Raw genomic sequence first — 20066 nt, forward strand, 5'->3', positions numbered from 1 at the left:
ACACCAAATTACTGTCCATTTCCATGGCTTTCAGTGCTAATGGAGATATTTGTGTGACCTTTCCAAATGCTTACATTTTTAAAAATGACAACATAAAAAGATTTGTTGTTGGAAAATGCAAGTGACTATAAACCACATATTATTTGTAAATACAGCATGTTCCTACATCATTCATTTCAGTGTCTCATTGAGGCCTAATTGGTATATATTTGGGTTGACAAACATTGTTCTCTTGTAAAGGTGTCAAATTCCTCCACAATGTCAGTGACAAAAGGCCCACTGCTGGTGATATATAAATTATGCTTCTTACCATATAATCAGTCATATCTATTAGAATGCTATTTGTAGCACGAGTTCAAAAACGAACAAGATTTATTGGTCTTTTTCACTTTACTATTGCGCTATTCAAAACAAAAGTTTTTCATTTGAACTTTAGTTGAGAGGTTCAAAATTTGATCAGCTTCGTATAAAATAAGACTTGACGTGAGAAACTGCGTAGTTTATCAAATACTGGTCAAAAGGCCATCACTGTTCAAAAGCATTCTGTCTCAACAATTACATATGGGGCCATGGGATGACACAGTTGTTTAGCCCGATAACCTCTGACAGATGATTCTACTAGTATATATTACTAGTATATATATTCTACTAGTATATATTAATTTAATTTAACCACAGAGTTCATATGACATTCTATTTTCTCCTACCTTATTGTTTTTTACTGTTAGCCTTTTTCGCCTAGGAAACAGCCTTCAGTTCTGTACTGAATACTGATGTTATTGTACAAAACAAACTCTGTACCAACAGGAGCTCCTTTACAAATGCCAAAAGTGTGCTTGTACTGAAAGGTTGTCTTTTGTGCGTGTGGGGAGGGGATTGACAAGCTGAATTTTTAAAAAACAACAACTGCAGGTTTGCTTGCTCCCTGGCACATGACATAGATTGCTTGGAAAATGCCATGACTGTCATATGGCATAGAGGACTGCTTTTGCTAAAAGTAAGAATCTCTCCTAGTTGTGTGAAAGTAATTGAGCAACTCACTGGATTGTGGCAATCATGTTCTGCACAGTCTCTCCCCCCTGCAACCAAGGGAATGTTCTAGATTAGGAAATACAACCATTGCTTTTTCCCCTATGCAATTCTCCTGTAGAAGTTAAGCAGTTTTTACCCCCACTGCAGATAAAAACATGAGTACCTGTAAAGGTTCTCTACTAGGTAAGATAATTGTTGATGGAATAAAAAGCATGGAGAAAAGGAGTTAACCTCTACCCTCCCACCAGAATGGTCTGCCACTTTAAATTGCAGCCTCCAGAGTTCTTTTTTTCTTCTTAAGTTATGGAAAATAAACATGTAGTGTACAATTCTTTTCAACCTGCTATGGCTGAAGAATGACACAGCTAGCTCTATAGACCTAGGGCTTTGGACTACTTCTTTCCACTAAAACTGCAACACACAGCATGTGCAAACCACTTTTAAGGTGGTCTGTCCTAGCATCTTTTACTGCAGCATCTGTTCTATAGATGCTGGGGTTTGCTGTTCATAGTCTTTACTTCAGTTTCCACTTGATGTGGATGCTGGGACCACCTGTGGGACTGCTTCTCAGGAGAGCCCCCACTCTCCTGGCTTTCTGCAAACAATGCAAAGCTAAACTATTAAAAAAGGCCTTTTTCTCTGATAGGAGGGCATTGTAGGGAGGGGGGTGTCTCAGATTCTTCATTAACGAGTAATTAGGGACCATAGACTTCACCACTATGTTGCTTTACATATTATCTATTGCTTTAAATATGTACTCCTATATACTACCTGTGCTTCATGTTGTCTAATGTCAGCTCTAGAATTGATTATGGTCTGTCTCATCAGTTCTTCAACTTGGTATTGGATCCTTGCTAATGCTATGTTTTTGTAAACTTGCACTTATTTATCCTATGACATTGTTAATGGAAATGTCCTTGACACTATATGGAAATGTCTTTGATATTTTATGGAAATGTCCTTCCTTGCTACTGATTGTACATACTATATAATCCACCTAGTCTCAGTGAGAAAGATGGACTATAAATGACATAAACAAACAAACAAGGAGATCCAGGGAAGCCTGCTGTGCAGCTGCAACAAAGCAGTACCCTATAGTGGGCATGGAGGCCAGACAGTCCCACTTGTAATTCAAGTGCACAACCACAGGGTCAGCAAATAAATAAATAAATACAGCCTCAACACAGAGTTGTGAAGAATTCCAAGGGCTATTCCTATGGTGCCTTGTTTGGCACTACCAGCAGCAGAGTTGTGAAAGTCCCTTGACAGCACATTTTTGCACAGGGCATAAAGGAAGCTTGGGTGTATTCCCTGCTCACTGGGACTAAGAGCTCAACACCAGTACAAGGTGACCAGCAGGGCTTCTTATACAACCACTCTGTGAACTGCTGAGACAGAAACAGGAAATCAAAAGGGGGGTTGTAAAGAAATTCACACGATCACTAACACTAAACATCAGAGCTGCTGTACTGGATCAGACAGTCTATCTAGTTTCACACAGACAACCAGATCCCCCCGAAGTCTGCACACAGGGCACAGAGAACCAAGCCTCCCCCTGTTGTCTCCCACATTTATATGGCTCTGAACCTGGAGACTGTTTAGTAAAAACCAGCCAGTCTCAGCTTGAAGGCATTTTGCGATAGGTCTACTTCTCCCCACTCTCATTTCTCTCCATGCCTGGAATTTCAAAATGTAAACACTCATGTCAACAGGGCAGAGTACCACATTCCCGAGTTATATCACTAAAATGCCAATGAAGTTTCCTAAATCTCATAGCTCACACTTGTTTAATAAAGATAATTCTTTGGACATGGGCAGCTGGTATGTCAGATTTGGCTACTGTTTTCTCTGGCGTGCCAGCTGCTCATCTGTGAGCTGGAAGTGATTATGTACATAAGTATTTAAGCATTCTTTTTCCAACTTTTGGCCTGAAGAAACACAGTCCAGGAAGGGTTATATGCTTTGGGTCCCCACTGTGGAGAAAGGTCGGTTATAAATAAAATAAAACAAATAAAATGTTCCTGCACTCTTCATTGTCTTTTCCCATTTTCCAAAGGAAAAGGTACCATCTGGCAAAACCTATTCTGGCCTTTTCCCGTGCAAGCTTGCAGTGAAGTTGAGATCTTCCACTAAGAAGGAATTTTAAGGGTGAAATCTGAATGCAAATATTCCCAATTGTAATTTGCAACAAAGCAGACGCCCTCTAGTTGGCCTCCCTCTTTTGATGGCATATAAATTATAGATGGGGGAAGTGGGGTTTAAAGGTTATGGGATTAAGAGAATTAGAAATTTTGTGTTCAACAAGTATCCATACAGCTAATTGCACAAATGGTGCAATGGAATTATGTATTAGTAAAAAGGGGAAAAGGTAAGATATTAGGGAACTGATTACAACATTGAACAACTCAAATTATGACAGAGTAATTATCTAATATATGAGTGCACACAAATATTCTTGAGGAATGGGTGACAGGAAATGTACCTCAGTTAACACAGACAATTTGAAAAATTCCTACAGTAATCATGTGTAAACTTTACACTTGTATTTTTGAGAAATTGAGTATCTAAACATTCTTGTGTCTTTTACTGGCCACGTAAGGGAAAAAAGACAAGCAAAGGGCTGGTGCCCACCTTTTTTCTTTTAAAGACTAATAACAGTAAAAGGGGAAAGTTTCAACTGGTGAAATGGAGAGTGGGGGATACTTAATTCTACCCTTCTCCGCACAGCTATGGGTATTTCTGTTTAAATAGCATTAGGAAGATCTGATTGTGGATCTCCCAGTAGTCTCTCTTCTAGTTAGACCCTCACTACCTGGCAATGAAGAGTTCTTTATTCAAAGAGGTTAAATCACTTACAATTTGAATTGGGTCAAAAATTGCTACATAGATACACACCAAGTCTAATCATCTGGCCATACTAGCCAGGCAAGCCTCCCTCTCTCTTTTCACTCTTTCCAGGTTACACTGTCAATAGGGTATGTTTGGATGGCAAATGTTATAGCAATCTTGCTGAGGCTAAGAGTTCTGTCAGTGCCCAGAGAGAACTCTTGGAAATTCTAGGGAAACCGCCTTGATTTCTACATCGGAAGAAAAGTGAGACAGAAGTGCTGCCCCGCTCATTGCATTATTGTAGGGGAATGGGGCACTTCCTGTGGCCCCTGTTCAAGCCTGTCATTACATCAAGGGCTGCAGTTGGCCTCTGAAGGAGGCATTCCGCCATTTCTACTCCTTGTTGCCTTTTGGAGGTAGTGGAGAATGATGGCCCCGTCCAGGGACAGATGCCAACTCTTTATCCCCTTTCCAGTTCAGCCTGCACACGGCCAGCCTCTGTGGCTGTCAAGCCCTTTGAATCCCATTGATTAGGAGAAAAGTGAGTTATAAATATTTGAAAATAAATCAATAAATATTTCCAGGTCTTGCTGGCTACAGCTGAGTCAGGAGGATGCTTGGCAGCACCGATGTGGGACATAAATGGCACTGACCATTCCTAGCTACACCTATGGATTGAATACGTGCTCAACTGTATGTCAACAGCTATTCCAACTTGCATCACAATACATTAGTTTGATGCCGCAGCTGACTAGCATAAACACCTCAGGCAGAAATAAAAGAACAGATTTTTTTAGGAACAAGATTAAACAGCAATAATCAGTCTACTAAATTTGATATCTTTAATATATGATCAGCTTTTGTATGAAGTGATAAGTAAACAAGACTATTTTAACAGATATGTGGAACAGATATGTTTTCAAATATAAACTGCTTAAATATTTACAAGTTACAAATGGTAAGAAATCCACTGGATCCAGAGAACCTGATCATAGCTGCACTTTGTAAACAACTTTTCTTTTACTACAGCAGCATAAAAAATACTTTGGAGCTGCAGGAAAATTGTGGCCAAATATAGGATGCTGATGTGAAACCTGTACTCTGGGCAAGAGGCTACTGTTAGGACAGAGTATGGAGGAAAAAATGGTTTACAATTGGCAAAGGTGTCAGATAAGGATGTGTATTATCTCTCCGTCTGTTCAACCTATATGCAGAATGTATCATAAAGAAAACTGGCTTAGATTTAGATGAAGATGGAATGAAAATTGATGGCAGGAACATTAGCAGTTTGAGATATGAAGATGACATCACATCACTGGACTAGTGAAGACTTTAAATGATTACTGATGGTTAGAGGAGAAAGTGCCAAAACACAGCTGAACATCAAGACAAAAATAATGGCAATGGAAGAATTAACACAATTTTAAGGCTGAAAACGAAGAAATTGAAATTGTTCCAAATTTTCCATTCCTTGGTTCAATCATCAACTGTATGGGAGACCTCAACCAAGAAATCAGAGGGAGATTGAGAGACAGAAGGGCAGCCATGACGGAACTGGAAAAAACCCACAACAACAAGGAAGTGTCACTGGGGGCCAAGATCAAGATAATCCACACTCTGGTATCCCCCATCACTATGTGTGGGTGTGAAAGTTGGACAGTGAAGAAAGCTGACTGGAAGAAATTTGATTCATTTGAAATGTGATGTTGGAGGAGAGTTTTCTGGATACCGTGGATGGCCAAAAAGATAAAGAAGCGGATTCTAGATCAAAGAAACTTGAATGCTCCCCAGAAGCTAAAATGACAAAACTGAGGCTATCATACTTTGGTCACATGATGAGAAGACAAGATTCTCTGGAAAAGACAATAAAGCTAGGAAAAGAGGCAGAGCCAAGGTGAAATGGCTTGACTCAATAAAGGAAGCCACGGCTTCCAGTTTGCGAGATCTCAGCCATGCTGTTAATGATAGATCATTAATTCATAGGGTTGTCCTAAGTCAGAAATAACTTGACAGCATATAGCACACACACACACTCAGGAATAATACCTGGTATAGATGACTTTAGAAAACTTCTTTTATGGTAAATATATGTGATTTTGGTTTCTGCTCTTAAATCCCTCCAACTTCCTAAGCATTACATTAAAACAAATCCCTCTGCTAAAGAATATTTAAAGTTGGACAGATTGGAATGGTTTGAGGATCACAGTTTCTAACTCCACGCTGGGCACTCTTCATCAGTTTCTGCTTACATTTTCTGGCTGCTGTTATACTTCAAGGTGTACTGTGATGACAACAGCACTTAAGACACTCCTTTTTGCTGCTGCTGCTGCTGCTGCTGCACGGTCTTTCAGATTTCCTACAATATCTGCTACCAGATACTGTCAGGGGTAGTCCTAGGTCAGAAATCTAGGACTGTACCTCTGCCAATCATGTCAATCCATTTCTTCTAGGTGAAAAATACATTGCTCTTTAGTGCAAAATGCTTGGATGTATTTCATTTTGATCCTTATGAAATATTACTTTTTACTCTTCTTTTGATGCAAGGATACCTGAATTGTTTATACCTTTTTTTTACGTGAGGATGCCTGAGTCATTATTCCTTCCTTCCTATGCAGATGACAACACAGCTTATAAACCAGTTTCCAGTATCTAACTACAACCATACTTTTGCAAATGAAAATGATGAGCAATGCAGCATATTTGAAATTCTTGATCAAATATAGACAGCTTTTTAGCACGACTGTCTCAGACAACATTACTTTAATAGTTGATTGCCCAAGGTTATGCCATTATTTTTCCTCTTTCGGCTGTTCTTGATCTGTTTCAGTCTTGTGTTTCTTAGTAAGATAAGCTCCATAGCTCTTGTCATCATGGCTGCAGGCAGAGCAACTTCGGCACACACTACCAAAGGTCTTTCCGATGCCGGAACGTTCATCTGCAAGACATGAAGTTCTACTTAATATTCAAAGCCATGTGACGATGGTAGGTGGATGAGCACTCCAAGTTCTCAACAGCTAAGAGGGGGAGGGCTATAAAGCCAGTCCAACCAGCTCCCATCCACAGGTGTTTCCAATCACTACATTAAGGAAGGGGGATGATTTGTTATTTTCAGTAGAGTACGAGCCTGATCTTGTCAAATCTCAGAAGCTAAGCAGTATTGTCCTTGGTTAGTAATTGGATGGGAGACCTCCAACAAAGATGAGGGTGGCAGAGGCAGGCAATGGCAAACCACCTCTGTCTCTTTCCATGAAAACCCTGCCAAGGGTCTCCATAAGTCACCTATGACTTGAGAGTGGGATGTCATTTTCATCTGTGGCAAATGCAACATGTGCTCCATGGTAGTTATTGTAATTCAGTATTTACACTTGATATGCACAGAAAAGGGTTTGTATGGAACAATGGTTGAAGTACTAGATTAGGACTGGGGAGACCCAGGTATGGGGCCCACTCAGCCATGAAGCTTTGTGGGTGATGTGGGGCTAGTGACACTCTTTCAGCTTAACCTCCCTCATAGGGTTGTTGTGAGGATAAAATGGAGCTGGGGAAGGGAAGAGGAGAACCCATGTATGCCACCCTGTGGTCTGTGGAAGAAAAGCAGGATGAAAATGTAAAGAGAGAAGATGCAGCTGGATCCTGTGTCTGCATTCTACTAGAGGGGGCGCTTTCCTCTGCTGAAGAACCTCTCGTGTAAGTGGCAGACTCCTTAGGCTGGAGGCATACACTGTCCCATGAACTGCAGACAACATTAATAAATTATTAATAAATTTATGTATTAATAAATCATAAATGGCAACGTTAAAGTAATAAAATCCTGAATCCTTACGTGGAATATGACCCGTGTACTTGGGCATCATCCCCTCAGGCCTATAGCATCTCTGGTATCGATGTGAGTCCCTGTAGATTTTGGAAACATGAGGTTCTCCCCTAATTAAAAAAAATACTACAATAAGTATTTAGGGATGGATCTCTGTGTTGTATACACATTTTGACTATGCTTGGTTGTGAATTCTTTCTAACAGCCAGTGAAGCTGATTCTTCCTGCTTCCGGCCCCAGAGAGTAAATGCAATTCTTTTCTATGAGCTGCCCGATGCACACACAGGGGTAGTTATTCCTCCCTTTCGGCCTAGACACTACACTGCTACCCATGCACAAGGAGCAACTTGATACCATTCTGAAATTGGTTCTTTTTACCACCTTGCATTGTAAGCATTTTAAAAATAAATTTATAATAAAGCTACAGTTCCTATAGTGGTATATAACAGAGACTGCTGGTTACCAGAGTAGCACTCATGGTCGCCATTGCTGTCCCAGTGATTCCTTGAATATTTGTTCTTACACAACTCTGTTTGGTAATGCAATACTAATTATATATATCCCTGCCAGCTTGTGCCAACGCTCACCCAAAAGAAATCCAGAAAGAATTGCCCAGCGCTCACTACAAAAGGCACAACTCAAAAAGTTTAGAAAAAGCTGAAAAGCTTTGGAAAGATGAAGCATCAATTTCCTCCAACTCTCATCTAATGCAACAGTTGGACTTTTTAATCAAGACCTGTCTGTTTTTTCCTCTTCCTTCCCACCATGTAACATTTGCTTTTATACAATGACAGGGAGCAACACATATGCCACAGGAGAGAAAGGCAGAAAACAATCGAATGCAGCATTTGAATATGTATGAACCCATTCTGTAACAAAGCATTAACGGGATCAGTGCACTCCATTGAAAGGCCTGTACATCAACGTACTTGGATTCCTTGCTCGCAGGATCAGGATGGACTCTATCCAGCATGTCCTTAAAATCCTGGTAGCAATTTTCTGTCATCACATGATAGCGGACTCCATGGCCAAATTCTGTGACTTTGGACCTGGGCACAAATCCAGTCCAGCCTGGAATGGGTGGCTCAAGCAAACTTCTTTTTGTTTTCACAGGCCCTGCAAAATAATATCATTTGAAAGCTTATTGAGGCAAATGATAACTGTACATGTGATAAAATTATCAGAGGAGGAGGAGAAGAAGAAACCATGTTTTGCATCATCCTTTAGCATCTCTCTCAACTTTCCCTGATCTAGGAGCCAATTATACCCTTATGGTCTTATCTACGATTTTAAAAAGTTAACAGAGTATGACTCCCTAGATACTATTTTTAGTTCAGTTGAGAGGAGGACCAGCTGTGTGAAAGTACATAAAATTTCAAGTGCATGGCCTTAGGAAGGAAACATCAGCCTTTGTTGCCAGCGCATTCCATGGCCACGCCAGGTGCATCCCAGTGCATCAGCTATAGCACAACAATCCAAAAGCACTTGCCTCACCTCTACAAGGAGAGAGGCACTGAGGAACTGGAATAAATCTGCATTGCATTTCCCTTGGTGACAACCAGGACACCCACCACAACACTGGCCCACGGGATGGGGTTTAGACGGTCTATTACACCATCAGCTTGTCACCATTGATCATCAAGTGATGGAAGAGAGGAGTATTCACTACAGGTAATGTTCAAAGCATCACTATTCAAAGTAAAAGGATCAAATGAAAGCGTATTTAACAAAAAGGATTACCACCAATTCCCTTTATCTAGGAAAAGATACAGTTCCAGATGGCTTATGGATCTAGATCAGGAATTCACATAGCCCAAGACAAGTTCAAAGTTACAATCCTTATTCCTCTTGGCCTACATCCAGTTAAAGAAGCTAAATGTCAGTTTTATTCTAGTCTCTGGATAGTCGGAAGCAAATTTCACTTGTGTACCCTTTAGTAGAGAGCAGAAACCTAGACAGGGGCTATATATTATCTAAAACGCAGTATCATTGTACAAATTTTAACAGCCAATATTAGCGTAAAACTTCTAGGTAATTACATAGAGTCAGATCTGAAATCCTGTTCCATTAATGCTGGAACCTTGTACATGGAGCCTCCAGCAGAAGTGAGGTCTACAGGTGGTAGGCTCCTTGCTTACTACCGGTCTACAGGTTCCTTCCATTACTGGAACAGAAACCCATGCATGTTTTGACAATTCAGAAACACCGCTACAGGGAAATTAATTCTGAACATCCTTTCTGTTCAATATAGTTTAGCTCCAGATGTCACAGAACAAATCTAAGTAGCTGCAGATAAAATCTCAAGAAAGCAATTTTTGTTGTTCCTTGTCTATAATAACAAAGCTATAGTGCTGTTTGTCATAGTTTAATGCTGCAAGAAGATGAAAAAGATCTGGGAAAAGCTCCTTGCTAAAGATGGAACTGCCATTATGCCCTTAACGATACAATTAATCAAAGCAGCTGTAATATCTCGTCTCTTCCTGCATGCCATTCAGGCCTCAGACAGATTTCAGGTATGATTTTTCCTTATGGCAAAGCAAAAAAGGCTTTTGCTACTAGAATCTATCTATATGAAATAGTGGAAGAACACAGGTTAATGTTTTACTTTAAAATAAAAGCCACGCTGCCTTAAGCTTTTATATTTTACTTTTAAAAAACTAATAACAAGAACAGAATACATTCACTTTTGCCACCATGAAGCACAACAAATTAGCTTTTACTTTGAAAAAGTAGTAAAAGTAGTAAAATATTGCTCAGTGTGACTCAAGACAGAAACATGCCGATCCCAAATGTTCCCTTGGGGAAGAACCGGGACATGTAGGGAGCTGGGGAAATTGTCATCAAGAGTGGTTGTATGAAGAGTGAAGAGTGGTTGGTCTGTTCAGGCACAGGAAGAAAAACTACTGCAAATTAGGCTTTTACTGGTGTGTTGAACCTTCCATGTGAGACTGGAATATGCCCTGATCCAAAATGGGCCACACCAGCCATATGTCCACCACAGTCTTTTCTCTTTTCTTTTTTAAAAAAAAACAGAGATAAGAAAAAGGAGTTAGACCACTTCCACAAGGGGGCTGGAATAGCTGCCCATGCTGTAAAAGCAGCAAAGAGCAGGATGGAGGCATGGATGGTATGTGCACAGTATCTGCCCCCACGTCCTAACAATTGCACCGGGGGCCCAGAGACTGCTACAAACACACCCATTTCGGGTTCAAAGCTTACCCATGCCCATTAGAAGGCTGCGGAGGCATGTGCACAACTAAGTTCCACAACCCTCCCTGGACTGGCTGCAGGTAGATAGTCCATGTGGAAGCTTTGCCGGCAGCCACCTTGCACTTTCTTTCCTTGAGTCAGAAGAAGTTTTTCTTTTTTCCAGCTTAAAGACAAAAGACCTCAGAGCTCCACAAGTTGTGCTTGGAAAGAACACATATGGAACACTTACAGAAACTCCCCAAAAATGCGGAGGCATGCTGAGCTCCACACAGAGAAAATAAGCTATGTGGAAGCAGGCTTTGGCAGGGAGAAGGACAAAAGACAAATTCTAAAATATCAAAAACAGGTTCCATTTCTCAGAATTAAAAGGTAGATTCTGGGTCATAAAAACTGAAGACTTCTGGCATATCAGGTAAAAATGTCAAGTATTCAGGGTCACTCTCAATAAGGTGAGTGAAGGCCTGAAAAAGCAGCAGCAGAACAAATTTACAAGTAGTGCTGAAACACAACATTTGGGCAGCAGAAAGGCCAGCTGAGGCTTCCTTTACCCCGCCCACTGGCACAGAACAAAAAAATGTGTCTGGCCAATCAATATCCAGCTGCTAATCTCCTGAGTTGACATGATGATTTTGCAGTTTTCAAGATTTATTTATGGAGGGAAAAATATATTAGATTTGAGAGATTTAAGCACAAAATCCAGAGCCCAGAAGCTTCTATGGTTTACATCACCATCACTAAGATGGATGTTCATGAAGATGGTTGTAGTTAGCTAACCCAGAGCAAATCTCCTGAACTGTGGGTCTCACTGATAGCTAAGGAAAAAAAGACCTATTCAGAACTTGTGCATGCAACGATATACATCCTTTTTCACAAGAAGATGATAGAAGTACCTTTAAAATTAATATACTTGATTACAAAAATTACTTGGAAGACTGGCTAAAAGCTATACATTTCTTATACATTTTCAATCAAGCCTTAATTGCATGAATTTTAGCCGAATTAAGCATATTTCCCTCATGTTCCGATTGTTGCAGAGGTCTTCTCAATTGTGCAGTTTTCCATTTCTTTTCATGTTGAAGCACAGAATTAAAAACAGAATGCTAGCTTCGTTTTAATTGCCCAATCTTACTTAACAGAGATAGGAAGTGTCCCGGTCTAAAAAGACAACTGCAGAACATAGTGACATATTTTCAGGCAATGTGTATTATTAAATAAGCCTCAACCTGCACTGAAACAGACTATCCACTGAGCCCCAAGCATTTCCTCTCAGACTTCCCAGTCAAGCTTCCCCTGCTTCCTTCCGCCTGCACGTTAGTTCAGCCCTGAGGTTAAGGCTGCTCTTCTCCCATAAGCCCCAAACTTCAGGTGATAGTTACCTCACACACAGTCAGAGGCCACATGTCACATAACTCAACTCTTCTACTTAAAATATAAGGTTGGTTCCTTAAGAAATTTAAATCCTGAAACATCAGGGAAGCAGGCTTAGAGGTTACACTGGAACCACAGTTGTTTTTAAAAAGTCTAAACAAAGCCAACTGTCAAGTTTTTCATAATCACCCTACCAACTCCTGCTTATGCTGTAGTGGTTGTTTCAAAGAGTAATGTATAATTCTCAGAACACTCTGGACTGCATCCTCTCTGAGGTATTAAAAGCTGCTATATATGGCAGTGAAACTAAAAACATGATACGTGAGGTAGCCTTTTAGAGAAGGGTAGGAGAAAACCAAAGACTCCTTGGGTGGAACCCAGCTGACCCCCACCTAACCCTTTGTACAACTCTACACCAACAAAATGCTGGAGCGTAGATTCTTTTACACTGCAGCTGCTAAGGTACAAGCTTAGGATCTAGCTTCCTGTAGATTTGGCTTCTTCCTGTAGATTTGGCCAACCTCAATTTTGTTAGAAATTATGCATACTGTACCTAGCACATAAGGGTGATGTTTATAATTATAATCATCAAGTACTCCTATGATTTCTTCATTGGAACATATAGGTGGTAGTTGTGGGGCAGTAGCTGCTATGGTCCTCAGTTCATCCTGTTGATTGTTCTTTCTTCCAATAGTATGACGAAAAGCATTCACGCACCACACAGAATCGTTTCCAAAACTTGTTCCAATCCGGTAGAACCTAAGAGGGATATAACCTACAAAAGAAGTTCACAAGAATGATTAAGAAGCCATCAACAGGATAGTTCAATTTTTCATTCAACAGCATTTCCAGACACAAGATTATCACATAGCAAATCCTGTTACTTACTTAGTATGCAAGTTTCTGTACAGACAAAATTAGTGTTATACAGGATCTGGTTCACATGTATTCACAGGAGCCTTGTGAATTTTGAGCCCGTTTTGGCACGTCGACCCTTCATACTGGGAAAGCACGCTTCCTGCAACCTTTCCTTTCAACATGGTCACAAGTTTTTGTGACTAGAGGATGTTAGATACATATTCTTAAACTCTGATATGTGCATAAATATATCCTAAAAAACCTGGACTCCAAGTCATTGCATACCAAAGCTAGAAAATAATGCATGTTGCCCTATTCTCATAAAATGGTGGCATATGCATTGAAAGAATCACATGCAGACCAATGTCCTCTCATACATGGTTGGATCTCCAAAAGTGGATAGACTGAAAAGGGGGGAATATGTGTTGGAAATTGCAATGTCTGGTGTACTGCAGCAGCAAGAAGAGAAGAAGTGCCTTCTATGCAGGGGGCAGCAAGGGTCACTTAGTTAGGACAGTGAGAGCAGCATCTCTCGTTTCCTGGGGGTCATTTCCTTGTCTTGTCTCCTATTGGGCTAAACAGGGCAATATCCTGCTTCTTCTCTCTCCTGCCTTATTTTCACTCTTCTACAAGATGTAGTCAGATAGCAAGGACCCTATCTCTATCTCTCTTCTTCACTCTCAAGTACGCATTTCTTAAATAAACTTTTTAGCCTCTTTAATCAGCACAGCGTAACTTCTCTGCTCTGTTTGCACTCCGCTAATAATATGTGTATAAAATAATGATCACTTTTCCCCAGCCATGTCGTTTATCATTTTGACACGTTGCCATGTGATTAAAGTATACACAAAACATTCAATCTGACCCACTGCAGGATTTTTCTCCAGTCACTACACTTATCACACCTCACTCCAACCATTCCATTGCACAACTAAAAATGTCAGGCTACTGCCTCGTACCCCTCAGAGCAGGGCAAGGGGAGGACATGACATCATGTAACATGTTCTCATGTCCAGCTGAAAAGCCAGATGTGGAGTTAGCGGATGCTCAGGAATCTATGGTAATACCACAGAGTTTCCAGGGTGTTGGCTCACACACTAATACCACATCTGGGTTTCTAAAAGAAGTGTCTGCACCGGGATTTGCCTTGTTTGCTACATCTGGGTTTCTGGCTGGACACTGATGCATTGCATGACGTAATTTCTGCCCCTCGCTGGTCTCCGGCCAGCCCAGAGGCAAAGGCAGGTGGAAGGGCCCAGCCAGCTGAAGAATTCCTGCCAGAACCAGCACAAATCTTCACCTTTAGCAAAACGAGTCCGGTTCCAAGAACATCTTAAGTTGGGCTGTGCTGGATCCTGGTCACACATCGTCAGTCACACATTGCTATGCTGCAAGAGCTTTCTTCAGTACTGGGAAGGCTGCTGATGGGGAGAAGGAGTAGTGTGTGTGTGGGTGGGGGGGAGACAGGATGGGGATCAGCTCGGACTCTTTTCATTTAATCTGATATATAGATGTGTAAAGGATTTTTTTAATGTAAAGACGTTTAATTTTTTAATCATGGTACCATGACTAAAATAAAATAGGATTAAAGATGAACCCAGATACAATCAAGAGTTTCTTCTTGGCACCGAATTCAGAGTGAACTGAACTGAGCAAATAGGGAGGCAACTTACAGCTTGATCAGCCTATTTTAAGAAAGCAAAACTATCAGATCCCCAAATTACCTCTCCTACTTCCATCCCACCCCTCTCCTCAAGACGATTCTTACCTTTTCCATGTTACCCTTGCAACAACCCTGTGTCCCCTGCTGGTTAAGTCAAGAGACAAGTGGCTGTGAGTTTCATGGCAGTGAGTTTCATGGCAGAACGGGAGTTTCATGGCAGAACGGGAACTCCCGAGTCTGACCCTCTAACCACTCTGTGATTTCAAGGACAGGGCTTGCACCCAAAACTCAAAGGGACTGCAGCAGCTCCTTGATGAGGAGAGATTTTAATCTGTGCTCACATCACAACACAATACTGCTTGCTGAACTTCTCTCAGGTGACACCTGCACAGCTATACTGTACACCTGGTGCTTCCTCCCACACCCCGGGGATTTAGAAAACACCCAGGGCTGTCTGAAGCTTCACCCAAGGAGGCAGAAAGGAGGCGGAGAGAATCCCAGCAGCAGTCTGACAATGTAGGATGAGGCTGAAAGACACAACCCTTGGAATGAGGAAGAGGGTGGGGGTCAGGTGCAGTCTCTTGGAAGCCAGCAGCAGAAACACAACAAGCACAATCTTGAGGTATTCCCTTGCTGGAGCTGCTTTAGCACATAAGGACCAACTGCGGGCTCCAGACATCATCATTTCATAGCATCCAGTGGCAACTAAATGGCTTGAATGATGTAATAAAAACTCTCATCCTGTTTGCTACTGCTGTACTAATCAAAATCTGTTGTAGGAGTGACTAGAGCAAGTCTACAGAAGACATTCTTCAATTTCCCCCCTTTTAAGCAGAATATTCTGTGCTGAATTACTGTTGAGTGAAAGCCAGATTCAAGCTGAGTTTATCAATTATTACCTGTGTATCCTGGTATCAGAGGGTGGAAATCATCTACTTGGTGCCGAAATGCTTTCATGCTTCCTCAGACTACAATGAAACAAAGTGGATAACCAAAACTGAACCCATGTTCTGCTATCAGTAAGCCTGCTCAAGAAACATGCTGCTTTCAAAATGCACTGGCATACCAATTGGTTAAAACTTTACAGAGTCAGCTGTTCATTTCTACATATCACTGTGCCATAGGAGAAGGGCCACTTTTGTCCTAAGAGCCATTTATGACTAATTTGTCGGTCTGCTTCAGACAGGAAAGCCTGAAAACATTCAAGGAACATAAGGGGCCAATCTAATTCAGCGTTGCTCCAACAGGAGCTAATATTTGAGACGTTCATAAACACCGCATGAATGCAATAACCAAGGCCTCGAGTTTGCCTCCAGCCTGAGCCTCTGGTGGTGTTCAGGGCCGTGCTGCCTCTGATCACGGAGGCTCCATTTACGCATCACGGCTAATAGTTGTTGACAGACATAGCCTCGATTCATTTGTCTAATCGTTTTAAAGTTAAGCTCATCACCAGCTGCGAGCCCACCAGTTCTGGATTCCTCGTTTGACCCTCCGTATACTGACTCTCAAAATACACAAACGTTGCGAAACGAAGAAAGGCATCGGCAGGGTTTGAGATTCAAGCCACCACATAAGCGTGGGGAAAAAAACAAACACTCGAGCGAGAAGCTCTCCGCGACTTTCTCAGGACCATCCCCAGAGAACCACCCACTCCACGAGCGAGGAAGGGAGCCTTCAGCCTTGGAAAACTCGTCGAGCAATGACTCCGCCGCCCCGCCCCCCACAGCGGATAGGTCACTTTACGGTGCCCCGTTGTGACGTCAGCAGGACGGCCATTACGACACGTGGAGGGAGCGCAGCTGCGACCCGCAGGCATAGGTGGGAAATGTAGCGCCGTTAGGGGGCGCCCTGGAGCTGGAGGGCTGCGACGTAGCAACAACGGGGCATGCCTGTTATGTGCGTTCGAGGTGACGGTGCTGTTCGTTCATGCTAGGAAAGCACGTAATGCTGTGTTCAGCAACCAGCGCAGATACAAATTCTTCATGTTTCTTGTCCTTGTACAGCTCATAGTGCCACGAGTTTAATGGCTTCTCCACTTGCTTAAGGCACACGTGTTAATAAGGATCTAGCATGTTGGCTAGTTTGGTGTAGTGGTTAACAGCGCCGGACTCTAACCTGGAGAACTGGGTTTGATTCCCCACTCCTCCGCTTGAAGCCCGCTGGGTGACCTTGGGCTAGTCACAGTTTGCTGGAGCTCTCTCAGCCCCGCCCACCTCACAGGGTGTTTTGTTGTGGGGGTAATAATCAGACTCTTTGTAAACCGCTCTGAGTGGGCATTAAGTTGTCCTGAGGTACGATATATAAATCGAATATTACTATTATTAACTGTGCCCGAGGCGGTTTATTTACCCAAATCCTCGATGGCATTGTGAATCAGCAAAGATCCGTTGCGACCAGGAAACGGGGTCCATCATCCCCGTATCTGTTTAGAGGATAGTATAACGAGAATAGTGCTATAAGCTTCAGTTCTGGAAGCAAGACGAGTGCGGAGGGAGACATGATAGAACTAATAAAATTGTACTTCGTGTGGAGAAAGTGGACTTTTTCTTCATCTCTCATGCTACACGAGGGGAGGGGCTCTCCAATGAAGTTAATCGGCAGAAGTTTCAGGAGAGATGAAAGAAAGTGCTTCTTCATACAATGCATATAGTTAAGCTCTGAAGTTCACTACCATAAAATGTATGGACTGTTTAGAGAGCTAAAGGGAATGAGACAAATTCATGGGGACACAATGGAGCCTTCATGTTCAGATGCAGTGTATCTGAGTACCAATTGCTGATAGGTGCAACAACAAAGGAGGCTTTGGCATTGGTACTCTGCTTGTAGGATTTCCAGGGGCTTCAGGTTGGCTGTTACGGGAAATAGGAAGCTGAACTAAGTGCATATGCTGGTTCCAATGAGAGTTTCTTATATTTTTGCATGCCACAGCACACTGAAAACAGATCTCAGCTACTGCAAATCTCGGGAGTTACTATGAGGAAAGTGACTCAGCCTTCAAAATCAAAGTACACGATCATTTTAGAATTGCAAGAATATTTTAAAAAGTGCTTCAGTATAGGTTTTTGTGTATTTAAAAAGTACTATCACACTTTTAACTACAGGCGTTGAAATTTGTTTAAAGCAGGGATCATTTAGTAGAAAAAGCTGGAGGAACTCATTAGCATATGCCACACCTCTTGCCATCGCCAGAAGTGTCATTAGTATAACTGATTTGCATATGCCACAACCCCTGACATCACATATTCTTGCTGCTTTGTACCCAATCCTGGCCATTCAGGGCCGAAATTGTTCCCAAAATGGCAAAAAGGGGCTGAAAATGGCTGAAAAGGGGCCCAAAATGGTCAGGATCGAGCCACTGATGAGCGGGAGAGTGATCCACCGCCCATCAGAGGCCCGATCCAGGCAGTTTCAGCCCCAATCTAGGCCAAAACGAGCCCAAAATGGCTGAGTCAGGTGGGCTGGGCCACCTGACATGTGACCTCTTTGGGGAACTGCCGGAACTGTGTTCCTGTGTGTTCCCCCTCGAAATGAGCCCTGGTTAAAAGTGTTCACAATACCTGTTCTGAATCTCAGGTACATATGGTTTGACAACAAGTTCCAAGTTGTTTAAAGATTGATTCTATCAGTTTAAGCAGGATGCTTGAGGCTATTGTTTTGTTTTTTGCAAACCTCAAGAACAATCCTGTGCAGAAAAAAACACTTTTACTCAAGAGCCATCAATAATCAGCAAGCATATCTGCCTATGTGATTTATTGTCTTTTATTTGACACTTTTGAAAAGTATTCAGAAGATGCAATCGAGACAAGCTGTGCTCTGCTCCAGACGTCAATGGAGTTTTTAGTCTTGTACAGAGAAGGAAGTGAAGAATATCACAATGACCAGTATTCTTGCCCCCCGCCCCCCTTTATATCTGAAGCTATCCAAGAAGATGATGACTGTGACATTATGCCCAACAATTTGTACAGAATGCATCTTTTTTCCAATGTAAATGTGCAGATCACCATAGTAATTTACATCACTGCAGGTTGAAAATTATATTTTAAAATAACAGAATATATTTAAATACATTTATTTAGAAGTATTCTTCAGTGTTTAGGACATTGATGCAAGTTTTAATAGCACTGTACTTTTACCCAAATGAGTCATGATTAATGTATTTCCAGGTTTACGCTAAGTAGCTTTGGGCCAGGTCTTCCATGATTGAACACAAATATTCACAGGAGCAAAAAGGGATTTTTGCTGTTTAAAAGTTATTGTCCTGTCAAAAGAGAACAGAGTGCTGTTTTTTTTCTTAAAATTGTGTTGATCAAAAATTCTCTGAAAATCCTGCAGCAGAAAACACTTAAATATCTACTTCAATTTCCTACTTGTATCTGGATTATTTTTATCAATATAAGAGATTGGTTATGCTTATATGTGAACACATCCATGTGACACTTTAAACTTGTAGCAGTGGGCTGCATTCTAAAGTCTATGGGTCACATCATAACAATCTAGTTCTATTATAAGACAGTTCATTAGATACTTAACCTAGATTTGCTATCAGTTGAGGTGGGTGGGGATGGACTGCAGGTGGAAGAGAGCATGCCCAGAAAAATCATACTTGGATTTAAGGGTGAAGAATATAGAGAAGGATGGGGAAAGGGCTTCTTAAATACATACATTTCAGAAGAATAGCACTTGTACTACAGCAGCATAGTTCTTAGCATGCTACTGATGTGTGATTCTATTTAAATGGCAATTGCAATTGACAGTGAAACAGTTTTTAGCAGCTGTTCCATGGCATAGTCTAAAGAATGCTTTAGCTAATATATTTACAAACTGCCCTAATTTCATGTTCTCCAATGGGATGACATTGGCAAGAACACAGGCTTAAGGGGTTTGTCAGCTGAAAACTGCAAAACCTCTCTGGAGCATTGCAGCCATCCACGAGTCACCTCCCTTCATTGGCTGCAAGTTTACTAATCAGATCACACACACAATTTGTTCCCAATCCCCCAAAAGTTATTTCGTGTAAATTATTGCACTACTAGGCAAAGTTCAGCTCTTATCTAGATGGATATGTCTATTTTACAAACATGATAAATCTGTGCAGAAGTTAAGATCTGAGATAGGAAAGAAGTTTTTTTTTAAACCATCTTGCACATTTGATGTCTTAAAGTATTTAGACCAGATAGTCAGTCCTGCACAGCTACAATGCTTTTTGCACCTGCAATTACAGATACTTTGAAATTTTAAAAAAGTGATCAATGGTCTTACACATGTTTATGATACATATACACAAAGGGAAGC

General features: G+C 41.4%; 1 protein-coding gene across 5 annotated transcripts; it reads right to left on the reverse strand.

The window, feature by feature from the left end:
- Nucleotides 1–4737: 4737 nt before the first annotated feature.
- Nucleotides 4738–16584, reverse strand: C6H10orf82 (chromosome 6 C10orf82 homolog). 5 transcript variants are annotated; one of them, XM_054983526.1, is made up of 6 exons: nt 16518–16584; nt 15674–15742; nt 12807–13028; nt 8605–8791; nt 7685–7785; nt 4738–6796 (listed from the first exon to the last, which is right to left on the reverse strand). In XM_054983526.1, exons 2-6 carry the CDS (start codon nt 15729–15731, stop codon nt 6651–6653), a joined length of 714 nt encoding a protein of 237 aa, XP_054839501.1. In that variant the 5' UTR covers nt 15732–15742; nt 16518–16584; the 3' UTR covers nt 4738–6650. The 5 variants fall into 5 exon arrangements, with proteins under 5 accessions (XP_054839501.1, XP_054839500.1, XP_054839497.1 ...); XM_054983525.1 differs by lacking the exon at nt 16518–16584 and adding an exon at nt 16278–16462; XM_054983522.1 differs by lacking the exon at nt 16518–16584 and adding an exon at nt 16240–16462.
- Between the last annotated feature and the right edge of the window lie 3482 nt (nt 16585–20066).

This window comes from Eublepharis macularius, chromosome 6 (genome assembly GCF_028583425.1).
Source record: "Eublepharis macularius isolate TG4126 chromosome 6, MPM_Emac_v1.0, whole genome shotgun sequence".
Classification (NCBI taxonomy): Eukaryota; Metazoa; Chordata; class Lepidosauria; order Squamata; family Eublepharidae; genus Eublepharis; species Eublepharis macularius.

What these genes read in the sequence shown, in the direction of transcription:
- C6H10orf82 (XM_054983526.1), bottom strand. Translation starts at nt 15,731, where the DNA reads ATGAAAGCATTTCGGCACCAAGTAGATGATTTCCACCCTCTGATACCA. An exon ending in ACATCACCCTTATGTGCTAG is followed by an intron (nt 8,792 to 12,806) that starts GTACAGTATGCA and finishes ATTATTTTGCAG; the next exon opens with GGCCTGTGAAAACAAAAAGA. An exon ending in CCTGCGAGCAAGGAATCCAA is followed by an intron (nt 7,786 to 8,604) that starts GTACGTTGATGT and finishes TTTTTTAATTAG; the next exon opens with GGGAGAACCTCATGTTTCCA.